The following is a 12,259-nucleotide window of genomic DNA, read 5'->3' as shown; positions in this document are numbered from 1 at the left end:
TGTCTTCGCCTCTCCTCCTGACTTTAACATCACACACAAAGATCTCCATCAGTCAATACCATGATCGCCATGGCTAGGCTCCTCTCCAGGCTCTCTTGCGTCCCCGTCTTGATGTCGCATTGTTCAGTATCCCTCAACTTCCCGTATGGTTTGTACAACGAATGAACCCATCATTCAACTTCTTCGCATCCCACATTTTGGGGAATATGCCATCAATCTAGCTCCATGAGGCCGCCTTGTACTTTTCATGTACGGAATCATGAAGCGGTCGACTGAGACGGTGAAGCGGAGCCCCTAACCCGGCCTCGTTAGCGATCACATGCCTGTCGCCACATCAGGCAAGACGCCAAACTTACTTCCAAGCCTGCGACCCAGCAACGCCACGCGATCGCAGCCGCGACGACGACCACCAAAAAGAACATGATCACAATGAAAGTCGGCCGTGAGCACCCGCAGATCCTCCGGGTCTTCTCATCCGCCTGCTCGCCAATCCCGAGATCCGGCCCGATGCTCGACACCCGCTCCGGGCGCGGCTTGCGGTACCACGCCGAGTGGGGCGTCGGCGGGTTCTCCTCATCGACGTCCCTGACATGGTCGTCGTCGTCGGTCAGGACAGAATCGGCCTGCGGCTGGGCCCGGATGTCTGATAGCCGGTGAGGGCCGTCTGGCTTCCGGTACCATGAGGATTGAGGCTGCTCGTCCACGTCTTTGATCAGGGCGGTGTCCATGATGTTCTGAATAGCAGGACTTGGTTTTCCGGGGTTTTGCTCCAGGCAGAAAGCCTGGGTGGGTTGAAAGAATAGGCGATTTCGAGGTCTAGACTGGTCCAGAGTCAGAGTTTTGGCTCGAGTCACGCTGCAGAGCGTGATGTAGTCATGCCCGTGGTTTGAGGCCTCGTGGCGACTGTTTGTACATACGATGCACTACATACGTATAGTAAGTAGTATCTCAACATCAGCTAGTTAGCTGGTGGGCAGGATCGTTCCGCGAACAGCGCATAAGACAGATCGAGCTCGAAACAGAGCTAGAGCTGCCAGCTGGCTACTGCTACGTGCGAGAGGGAGGATGTCCAGGTGGTGACAATCGAATCGAGGACTCATCCTTCCTGCCTGTCAGGCCTTTGTCCACCAAGAGACACAAGCCTCAATATGCGGGGGGTGGGGAGGCACGGGAGGCTCATCATACTTGGCGCAGCATGAAACAGAAACGGGACGCGAAGGCAGAAGAAAAATAAAAGTGCATGCGGCACAGGATTCGTGCTCAGGCAACGATCAGCACCCTGCCTGGCTGCATCGGAAGGAGGGTTGAGCGTCAGAAACGCCTGTTGGTGGGCGGAGGGTGCGTGACACAGCCTTGATTACTTCTGCGCGGGTTGGGAATTGTGGGCCGGTCCATGTGTGCTGCAGGTAAGACAGGACAGGCAGGCGACGCCATGGCACCGCCGGTGAGGCGCCTCGTTTGCGGGTCGCACATGACCCGTGGCTCAGCAGCACGGCAGGATGGCTTGGGGAACGTCAATCGGCATTTGTTTGGTTGGGGGCCGCAGGCAGAGACCTGCAGGAGCTTAGGCCGGCGGCAAGACTTGTGACGATTTTTTTTTTATCTTGTGTGGCATGGTGCATGGAAGCGCTTTGAGTTGCTGCGGTCGCCGAGGAACTAAATTTGAGCGAAGTTGAGATGTGATTACGTTTATGGCCAGAGCTGTGTAGCTACATCGTGCCGTCTTGTATCCGTCCTCCGATCTAAAAGGCAGATGCGCCTGATTGAATGAAGCCGCCTTCTCCCCAGCAAATGCAAAGGTGGTGATGGTGATGTCTATTCCGTCATAAGCCCCCCTGGTATCATTGGTCGTGAAAAGCATACACAACTACACCGCATTCATCGTACATGCGTGGCCAGGTCTCAGATCTTTGTCACCTTCATCCCGACCTGCACCCACCTCGCGGCAACGTAAACAAACGCCGAACAGGCCATGGCCAAGCCGCAAAACAGCTGCAGCCCCAGGAAGTCACCGTTCTGGCGAGACACGATCGCGCCAGCAATGGGTGAGCCGGTCAGGCCACCAAAGCTCATTGCCACAAATGCAATCCCGTTGCGGTTACCAATCTGCCGGATGTCTGAGATCTGCGCGATGAGGGATGGGCTGATTGAGATGACGCCACCAGAGGCAAAACCGAAGAGGATCGCGAAGACGATGAGAGCTGCTGGCGAGTTGTTGGAAGGGATCCAGACGGCGAGGGTGACAACTGCCGACAGCGTAGCGATGAATATGACCGTGTTGTAGCGGCCCACCTTGTCTGCGACTATACCCGGGATGATTCGCCCGAAGATACTGTCGTGGCACGTTAGCACTTGGTACAATTTGGCTCGGGGAGTGAAGAGCGTCCTCTCTTACCTGACAGCGTTGATAATAGGCAAGAGGTATTCAACGAGAGTCGGGTCCATGCCAGCTTGCTGCGCCTGCAGGATGACATAGTTGAAGGGGATGAACATTCCCCAGAAGAAGAGGAAATTTCCCGCCAGCGTCAGCGCGAACGCCGGCTCCTTGAAGCCTGCGAGGTAGTCTGCGATGACCAGTGGCTTCGGCCGGGGAGGCAACCTCGTCTTAATGGTGACGCAGCTCATAGCCAGCAAGCCCAAGTAGACGAAGGCAACCGCGCGCATGGTCCAGGGGAAGCCGATCTTGGGGATGAGCTGCTGGATCATGATGGGCATGACGACACCGCCGACTGAGCTGCCGCTCACCATGATACCAAGCGCTGCTGCCCTCTTCTTGAAGAACCACGAGAACACGCTTGTCATGCAGGCGTTAAACACGGCCGATGCGGCGATCGCGGCGCACACGCCCTGCGCGAGGAAGAACTGCCAGTACTCGGTGCAGAGGCTCGTCATCATCAGGCCGAAGATGTAGACCACCGTGCCGATGAGGAGCATCCAGCGCGGCCCGTAGAGGTCGAAGACCCGCCCGAATATCAGCCCAAAAAAGACCAGGCCCCAGACTTCCATCGACGTGATCCACGAAACCGTGCTGGCAGAGTAGTCGGCAAGGGGCTCCCGCAAGTAGTACTCCTGGAACACGCCGATGCAGTTGATGAACCCAAAGGTACAGAACAAGCCACACCAGCCGCCAAAGACTACCAGCCACGCCTTGAGGCCACCATCAGGGAAGTCGCTTGGGTGGAAACCCGAGCCGGGCGGTGGACCAGCAGCATTCTTCTCGCTAGCCTCCCTTTGCTCCCTCTCGCCCTCTTCGATCTCCGCGTCGGCGACATTTCTTGGTTCGCCACTGATGTTTGCGTTTGTCTGGCTGTTTTTCGATTGGATCCGATCCAGGGACGGCTTCCTGGATTGATAAGGAGTCATATCGGCCTGTCTTTGCTTGTGTTTCTCGAGGTCTCTCGACGAGTCCGAGTGCGCGCTGACCGTGTCAGACATGTTGGACCTGACTTGGGCTTGGACTGACTCCATGATAGTATTTGCGACTAATACGTTGGGGTCTTGGCTTTGGAGGCCAAGAGTTCGGGCGCGGCCACCTGTAGTTGGATTAAGCTTGTTTTCGCGCACAGGTTGAGCCTCCAAGACGGCGGTGACAGTCTAGTCTTGGTGCCTGTCAGGGTGTTTTGGGACACAACGAAAATGGATGCGATCTTGTCTTAAGATCAGTGTCTGGATTCTGCATGGGAGATAGTTGACAATGCAGGGCAGGATAGAGGAGACTTTTAATGGATCATCTGAAAGAAAAAAAGAAAAAAAAAAAAAGATTGATAATGCGATGGGTGTATGGATTACCCCATCTCAGGGCCCAGCCCCCAGCTCGGTCGGAGCTACGAGCCGGCATTCTCGAAGAAAAGACCGAATTTCCAGGCAGACAGAGGTCGTTGCTATGCCCCAGACTGCGGGATCAAGGGGTCCTGGGGTCCAGCCCTGTCAAGGCCGAAACATTGGGCCGATTCCGATCTAAAGAATGCGGCAAGCCTTATTTAGGATCGGTAAGCAACAGGCCGGCGTCGCTCCTAGTTAAAGCTGCCTTGATGACAGAATCCGGAGATAAAGGACGTGGAGCCGTAAACGAGACTACCGGAATGTGGGATACATGCTTGTGGTGTCCCCCACTGGCAGGTCTGGCAGGGTCCTGTTAGACCCAGACACAAGACGAACTACTTCGTTGCACATAACGGCCATACCAAACATCATCAAAAGCACCATCAATAACAATGAGCGGCCATAGCGTGTCTGCTGTGTTGATGTTGGGCAGGTAGTACAAGCAAGCGCGAGTGGCTGTAGCTGACAGCTTGTCGCAACCGACCTTCCTTCGGTTAGGAATACCAGCAACGCAGGAGCGAGGCTAGCACCGAACAAAGAGATCGGGCCAAAAACGCCGTCCTGATCGGAGGTTATAAGTGGGACGCGAGAAGCGAAGCCAAGCGCCACGCTCTTCTACATTGGCCCCTTGTCGTCGGCCCCCAATACCTCGGGATGAACCAGGACGTTGGACTCGGAAGGGTCAGCTCGGAGATTCGAGCTGATGCCAAGCCAAGTTATCTCAAGATCAGATAATCTCGTCAAGTTGTTGATCGCCGTGTCAGCCCGCGATTTCTCTCTTGAAAGCGTGGTTCCGGGCTTGTGGTACCTGTCAGTGCGTGCATCTTACGCCGACGATTGGATGAACATGCCGTCCGTGTCTTCGGGGCCGAAAAAGCCGGCGCGTAAGTCCTAGTTAACACCATCTTACTCACGTGTCACAAGCCTCACTCAACACGATCCTTCTGATACTAGACTCGCCGCTCCATCCCTGGAAGTATGATCACGAGATAGGCACGCAGAGCACCTTGATATCCTCAGCGTAATCAGGGAGGATCTGCTGCCTTTGTCCGTCTCCAGAAAAGGGACCAACAAAGCTTCATTTCTCGGCTCTAACAAACCGCGAGGCTGACGGTGTGGCCATATTCGATTTTCATTGTTTATTCGTAGTTGCTGTGGTGATACATATGAATTATAGTGAGTAGCAGCGCTGCCGTCCTAGTCGGGAGCGGCTGGGCCTTTGACGCGTCGCTCATGATCTGACAAAGTCCTTCAGGTCTTTGCTGTCCTCAAAGTGAACCTTCCCATCCTTGCCCACCGTAGCCACGTGCATAGCCAACGGTTTCTCAGCCGATGATCCCGGTGTGCCTGCGCCGGTAACTGGTTCGGAGCTGGCCACTGGCTTCTGCGGCATAGCAGCTGCCTCGACTGCTTTTGGCACCACGCCAGCCTCGGCGTCTGCGATTTCGTTTATTTGCTCCCCAGTCAGCACGTCACTGACTCTGACGCCTCGGCTCGACATCAGTATTGTCGTTGGGCCCTTGAACTGCAGGAAGAGCCGGTCTCCGAAGATGGATCTCCTGGCTGTTGTCCGCAAGCTGTACAGCACCCGAGCGAGGAATTTGTAGAAACCTGTCTCTTTCGTATCCTTCCAGAACTTGGCCCACCCCTTCGGCACTAGGCTCTCGGGAAGTGATGGGATCTGTAACGTCCAGGAGGAGCTCTTGAATCGGAAGGGCAACGGCAGGTTCCTGTCGACGCTGTACGCGACGACGTGGCTGGGGTGCACAACCAGCTCCTCGCCCTGACCTAGCGTGACCTGGTATATCTGTCCCGGCGCAGCCAATGCGACTAGACCCCTGCCTGTAATATGATGATTTCCCCAGTGTGCTGGTGCCAGACCGCGCTGGATTCGAGGTGTGATGCTCAAGGTGTGGCCCGTCCAGGCGAGGAGAGCATTTCGTTGGGCGACCTGCCAGTCGGTGGTGCCATCAAGGTGCAGGATGGAGAATGTGGTGTTGGGCGACTTGGTAGCGATTAAAGCTGTCACGGGAGATGTGGAGGATATCCGCTGGTAGAGAAATGGCATGGCAAGGAGGGCATGGCGGAAGGGCGAGAGAAGTCGGAGGGTAGATTGGGTCTGTCGGAGCGCAGGACGATTAGCCAAATGAAGCATCTATGTAGCTGCCGAGCATCCTCACATTCTCTGCTTTGCCTGCTACTGTTACAAGCGTGCCTCTCCTCGTGTAGAGCTTCTGGGAGGCTGACAGGGTGACGGAGAGGAGAGAGTAGGGAGAGCCGAGCACTTCGAATCGAGCATCTAGTTACAACCCATATCAGCAAATTGCTCGATTAGATCAGGCCAGGAGTTCGCCAATACCTGCTGGGTCTCTTGCCTCGACCGCGGCGCCGAAGGCATCACCTCCCAAGCGAGGAGACTCGGTAGATGGCGATGCGCTGAGCTGGATCGCGCGACACTGCACGCAGACCCAGGAGGGCCGTACCCTTCCCAGAGGCCGCGCTGCCCTCAACAGAGGCAATTGACCTCGCATTGTAGGGGTATGGGCTGCTCGGTGGCAGCAGTATTATAGAAGGAGTGTCTGACGTGGGGTGCGTGCAAGTCCGCCCGGCTGCATCGTCAAAATTCGGACCTGCCCAGTACTTGGAATAATGACGGAAGAGCTCCGGAGAGGCGCACGGGCCAGGCCAAAACTGGATCTGCACACTGCAGCAGCAATTGACCCCACAGTAACTTTGGGAACGGTGGGCAGGGGTGAGCTCGACACGGCCGTTGCTGCGACAACCAAAACCTTCCACAATATTGTACGACGCAGGCCAAGGGGGTCGGCCTGTGCTGTTCGACACTTGAAGCTCTTCAGCCCCCGGGACCTGTGCGCAGTACGGAGAAGGGGGAAGGGGCCTTTCAATCGTGTGGATAGGTGTCAATTGGACTTATTGTTTCCAGTCATTGGCCTCACTGTTCAATTCTACACGAACCTCCACGCCAGACTGTCGTCTGCACCGGTACCAACATGTCTGTCAGGGTCGTCGCAAGGATACGACCATTGTTGGAGGGCGAGGCCGAGAGGGATGTGATTGTCCGCGCAGACAGCAAGGATGGCAGCAAGAAGCCGACTGTTGTCAAAATACCAAATCCCAAGAACGAGTCCGAGGATTTCAATTTCTCCTTCGGTGGTGTCTACGACCAGTCGGCCACGCAGGAGGCCTTGTTTACTGCCGAAGGCAGGTCGACGTCCTCCAATGCGTATCTCCATCGCAATTAACTGACAGACTCTCCACCACAGTTTCCCCCCACATGAAAGCCCTTTTTCAAGGCCTCGATGTCACCATTTTCGCATATGGTGTAACTGGAACAGGCAAAACACACACGATGCGAGGAGGACTGAAGCTCGCGGATCGAGGCCTTATTCCCCGGCTACTGAGCAACGTCTTCCGCCGAGGAAAGAAGACAGCCAAGGACTCCAATGGTGCCACCGCAGTCGACATCTTGCTTTCATACTACGAGATCTATAACGACAAAGTGTTTGATCTCCTTCAGCCTCCAGAAAAGCGCACCCCTTCTGGACTGCCCCTGCGTGAGGCCAATGGCAAGACGATTGTGGTTGGCTTGTCAGAACAGCCATGCGAGGACCTGAAAGACTTTGAGAAGCTGTACATTGAGGCGAACAACAACCGTATCACGGCAGCCACTAAGCTCAATGCCCACAGCAGTCGAAGCCACGCGATCCTGCGCGTCAAAGTCACTCAGACGACGGGCGACCAAGTCCTGGAGAGTACCGTGTCTATGATCGACCTGGCAGGGTCGGAAGACAACCGTCGCACTGAAAACAACCGCGAACGTCTGGTCGAATCTGCCGCCATCAACAAATCCCTCTTCGTTCTCTCACAATGCGTCGATGCCATCTCTCGTGGTGACAAACGCATTCCCTACCGTGAATCCAAGATGACCAGAATCCTCTCTCTTGGTCAAAATAATGGAATCACTGTCATGATCCTGAATCTCGCTCCAATCCGGAGTTACCACCTGGATACCCTCAGCAGCCTGAACGTCAGCTCACGTGCCAAGAGGATCGAGGTCCGGGAGATCGAGAATGAAATTGTTTTCAAGCAGGCGCCAAGGTCCATGAACTTGAGCGGGACAGGTATTCAGCGACAGCCTCTGAGGCCGCTAACCAATATGCACAACGTCCACGCGGGTACAGTGGCGAAGGAAAAGGCAGACAAGGAGAAGGGGAGGGAAAAGCCTGCGAGGGCGTTCAGTGTCTTTGTGGATCGAAAGACTACAGCTGCTCGTCCTATCGGAGCAACACCGTCTTCCGAACCGAGGAATCCACTTTCCAGCAAACGCAAATCTGACGCCGTTGATGCATCTGCCCGGCCGTCAAAAATGGTCCGTCCAGCTGCGGTGACACGACCTCAAGCGAAATCTGACTCGCAATCCATGACCATGTCAGCCGCGCAAATTGAAGAGATGGTTGAGCGTAAAGTGCAGGAGATTCTAGCTTCCAGGATCGCAGCAGAGTCTCGGCAACAGGAGGAACATGTGGCTGCTGCCGTCCAACCGCCTTCAGCTGACATCAGTGAGGCCGTGCAACGGAGACTCGACGCCCTTGAGCGACGCATCGAAGATACACAAGGGGAAGCAGTTGGTGGCAAATCCGAGGGCATGCGGCTTCTACTCCAAGCTAGGAAGCTCAAAGAACAGGGCGACGAGGAGGGTACACTGACATGCTACGAGTCCGCGCTGCGGTACTTCCCAAGGCAACCAAAGCTGCTGGGCAAGATCGAAAAGTTGAAGGTAAAAATTGCCGCAAAGAGCGCAAGCATTGATGCCAGCGAGCAGAGTCAGGAGCAACAGAAGCTCAAAGGCAGGGAGAAGGCCGCAAGGCGCCATCCCGACGAAGAGAACGACGGCGAGGATGCTGCTTACACCGATGGCGACGCAGGCGCTGAAGCTGACGAGAGCTACGTCGACACCGCTCCTACTCGTTCGCAGCCCAACCCGAGAGCCAAGGCTTCATCTCCTCACGAGCCCAGTCTCCTTGCCAACCTCCCATCAGATGACCCCCGCACACACCAGCTCCTCGACATCGTGAACTCCCGCGACGTGAATCTGATCAAGGGCCTGCGTGGCTTCGGTACAAAGAAGGCCCAGAGCCTGGTCACGCGCCTGAACGGCATCGACTACAGCGGCACGCGTGCCGACCAGTTCAGAGTCGACTCGCTGGTGCAACTGAGCGGGGTCTTCGGCATGGGCGAGAAGGTCGTGGAGAAGGCCTGGGAGGGCCTTGCAGGTGTGGGCCAGGGTGTGTGCTGAGTGGGCGTCTGGCATCAGGTAAAAGAGGTTTGTCTGTGATTCATATCGCTGTGTCGAAACATACGCGCGGCACAGTGGTGCCGCCGTGGTTGTTCTGTATTACAGGTGGTTGTTATTCTGTTGTTTTTGCTGGTCCCTGTCCTCATGCATGGCGAGGCGTTATGGGAGGTTTCATGGGCGAGCATTGCTAGTTAGTTCAAGTACCGTCGAAAAGCTGAGGAAACTCATTACATTTCCGTGTGTTTCCGCGCGTTTCGATACCTATCACCGAAGGTTTTCTTGTTGGTCTAAAGCTTGACTCGCCGGTCCGCATGCTCGAACACCCTCAACACCTTAGACGACGCTAGCACCAGCTACCATGTTTGTCATCGAGATCGACCTGGCTTTTCATTCCCCCCAGCGTCTCAACTGCTGGCGCCCTTGGAGTACTTTGCTTGCTGGCCAGGACTATGCTAGAGACTTCTCCCCAGCGATTGTCGTGGGAGGGTCCCAATCAATTGATGAACTCCACACTTCAAACTCCATGCTTCGACCTTTGATGTGCAAGCCGATCCAGGCATTCTCTTCTTTTCAATGGGCAACAATTTGGCCTGCGCTATGTCTTCCAATATCCATCGGTCCTGATGGCGTGTGGACTGTCACGGTGCTAGATGAGTTCGGCTGCGACTCGCACTTCCACTTGTAACCGGGCGCAGAATCACTCGTCCTAGCAAATAAGTATGGAAACCCATATGTGCAGCATTGCGAGTGCATTGAATGGCCAGCCAAATCAAATAGCCCTCGAATTTGGCTGTGTAGGTGTAATCTGACTCCCTATTGATATTTCAAAGGGGCGACGATCACCGCCTTCACCTTATTGTTCCCTGCTGCCTGACCGCAGAGAACACTAGATAAGATTCAAAAGTACCGTAGGATATGCGGCCGTTTCTCCTATCCAAATGATTAAAAACCCGGGCACCTCTATGGCCGCATAGCTCCAGTGCTACATGGCGCGGACTGTATAGTTATGGGCTCACCTGCTGGCCAGGCCAACTGCGTGCACTACGCTTGTTAGCTTCCAGCCAACATCCGGCCGCCGTATGACCAGTTCAGCCTTAGAAGAACATTTGGATGATTTAATACCTCTTTGATGCCTTCTGTCAAGGCCCGGACTTTCCCCGTTTCATTCCACACATAACGTCACGGTGTGCCAAAGGACCTGGGTGCCGGGTTACACTCTTCATCATTACTCCCTGCAACGTACACAACGTTGCCAATCGCCTGAACCACGTATCCTCACGAAACGTGTTCATCGAAACACATGATGGCTTCCAAAATAACAACCATCTTCAAGACCAACAGCCGCGCAACGGCCAGCTCAAGCAATGAGACCATCTCCGTGGCAGCCGGCGAGCAGGCCGAGAACAACACCGGCCTCAGGGAGCAGATCTCGACGCGCCAGTTCATCTTCATGGCCCTGGGCGGCTCCATCGGCGCGGGGCTGTTCATAGCGTCGTCAAAGGGCCTGCAGCAGGGCGGGCCCGGCGGCCTCTTCTTCGCCTTCGCGCTCGTGGGGCTCGCCGTCTGGCTGACCATGTGCGCGCTGGGCGAGCTGTCGGCCAGCCTCCCCGTGCAGGGCTCCTTCTACGACTTCTCGGTGCGGTTCATCTCGCCCAGCTGGGGTTTTGCCATGGGGTGGAACTATAATGTCAATTTCATGCTCATCGTACCCTTTGAGGTCACGGTTATCATACTCATCGAGAGGTACTGGGGCGAGGCGGTGCCGGGCGTTGCGTTGGTCCCTGTTTTTATTCTGGGGTTGTTTGCCGTCCATGTCTTTGGGGCAAAGACATACGCTGAGGTTGAGCGTGCTCTGGGCATCGCCAAGATCGTCGTCCTGATGATGTTCACCATTACGGGTGTTGTCATTGCCGGTGGAGGGACCCGTGAAGCAGATGGGCGTGGCTTTGAGAACTGGCAAAAGTAAGTCCTGCATTGCCTTGGTTCTCTTTGACACTGAAACGATTAGTGGCATTCCTTTGCATATGAAGTGAGCTGACAATTTCGTCCAGTGGACAGGCCTTCCTCAACGGTGGACCTGGCTTCATATCCGTCTTTGTTGCCGCAGGAATGGCCTATGGCGGAACGGAGATGCTCGGCCTCACGGCAGCGGAGTGCAAGCAGCCGCGGAGGGTTATGCCGTTGGCATCAGTTCTTGTTGTCGGCCGTCTGATAATATGTTATCTCCTCCCGCTATTTGTGGTCGGGCTCGTCCTGAAGCCTTCAACCTTTAGTGAGCCGCAGTTCGCCAAGCTGCACGCCGTCTCACCGTTTGTCGCTGCCGTTCAGAAGGCAGGCATCAAGATTCTCCCGCACGTTATCAATGCATTTCTCATCGCTGCAGTATTCAGCATGGGTAGCTCTGCGTTCTTCGCTTCGTCGAGGAGCCTGACCGCGATCTGCAAGCAGGGAATGGGGCCAAGAATATTCGCGAAGACGACCAAGGGCGGGCTGCCGAGGAACTCCATTCTTGCTGTTTTGGTTGTAGCACAACTGGCTTGGATCACCGCTGCTCCTGATGGATCATATATCTTCGAGTGGCTGCTTGCATTGGCCTCGACTAGCAATTTCTTTACAGTATGTCCATTCCCCCAATACTACGTCGGCTTGCAGCCGGAATGAGAACAGTGATTTACTGACAATTCACAGTGGTTGAGCATCTGTGTCTGCCACATACGCCTCCACCGCGCCATGAAGCGTCAAGGCCGCAGCACCGACGAGCTCGAGTGGAAGTCCCCTACCGGCGTCTGGGGCAGCTACCTGGCCGCTATTATTATTGTCTCTTGTATGGTCTCACTCGTTATCAGCGCCGCCCTGCCGCCTGTCATACCGACTTCGAGGCCTCATGTTGAAACCGCAATGCAGAACATCATGGGTTTCATTGCGGTATTTGTGTGCTGGGTTGGTCACTTGCTGATCGCTGCCCGAAGGAACAATGGTTCCTGGAGGGAGAAGTTTTTGATACCTCTTGACCAGCTGACCTTGCCGGAACTGGATGCCCAGTTGCCACAACGTGGATCTACTGTTGAGAAGAGCGGCCATGACATTTCACAGGCATGATGTGGAAATCGTTACTTAACA

General features: G+C 55.3%; 5 protein-coding genes across 5 annotated transcripts; 2 read left to right on the top strand and 3 right to left on the bottom strand.

Moving 5' to 3' along the window:
* Window positions 1-29: 29 nt before the first annotated feature.
* On the bottom strand, window positions 30-728 carry INS49_003833 (uncharacterized protein; the record flags this gene model as incomplete). Its single annotated transcript, XM_043164623.1, has 2 exons — window positions 30-107; window positions 357-728. 2 exons carry the CDS (start codon window positions 726-728, stop codon window positions 30-32), a joined length of 450 nt encoding a protein of 149 aa, XP_043018273.1.
* Window positions 729-1,902: 1,174 nt separating this feature from the next.
* Window positions 1,903-3,435, bottom strand: INS49_003832 (uncharacterized protein; the record flags this gene model as incomplete). Its single annotated transcript, XM_043164622.1, has 2 exons — window positions 1,903-2,332; window positions 2,396-3,435. The coding sequence occupies 2 exons, from the start codon at window positions 3,433-3,435 to the stop codon at window positions 1,903-1,905; spliced, it is 1,470 nt and encodes a 489-aa protein (XP_043018272.1).
* Window positions 3,436-5,053: 1,618 nt separating this feature from the next.
* On the bottom strand, window positions 5,054-6,353 carry INS49_003831 (uncharacterized protein; the record flags this gene model as incomplete). Its single annotated transcript, XM_043164621.1, has 3 exons — window positions 5,054-5,941; window positions 6,003-6,121; window positions 6,182-6,353. The coding sequence occupies 3 exons, from the start codon at window positions 6,351-6,353 to the stop codon at window positions 5,054-5,056; spliced, it is 1,179 nt and encodes a 392-aa protein (XP_043018271.1).
* Window positions 6,354-6,833: 480 nt separating this feature from the next.
* Window positions 6,834-9,139, top strand: INS49_003830 (uncharacterized protein; the record flags this gene model as incomplete). Its single annotated transcript, XM_043164620.1, has 2 exons — window positions 6,834-7,066; window positions 7,093-9,139. The coding sequence occupies 2 exons, from the start codon at window positions 6,834-6,836 to the stop codon at window positions 9,137-9,139; spliced, it is 2,280 nt and encodes a 759-aa protein (XP_043018270.1).
* A 1,300-nt stretch (window positions 9,140-10,439) lies between these two features.
* INS49_003829 (uncharacterized protein) lies at window positions 10,440-12,238 on the top strand (the record flags this gene model as incomplete). Its single annotated transcript, XM_043164619.1, has 3 exons — window positions 10,440-11,101; window positions 11,191-11,755; window positions 11,828-12,238. 3 exons carry the CDS (start codon window positions 10,440-10,442, stop codon window positions 12,236-12,238), a joined length of 1,638 nt encoding a protein of 545 aa, XP_043018269.1.
* Window positions 12,239-12,259: the final 21 nt, after the last annotated feature.

This window comes from Diaporthe citri, assembly GCF_014595645.1.
Source record: "Diaporthe citri strain NFHF-8-4 chromosome Unknown scaffold_11, whole genome shotgun sequence".
NCBI classification, from domain to species: Eukaryota; Fungi; Ascomycota; class Sordariomycetes; order Diaporthales; family Diaporthaceae; genus Diaporthe; species Diaporthe citri.
This window is presented reverse-complemented; position numbering and strand designations above follow the sequence as displayed.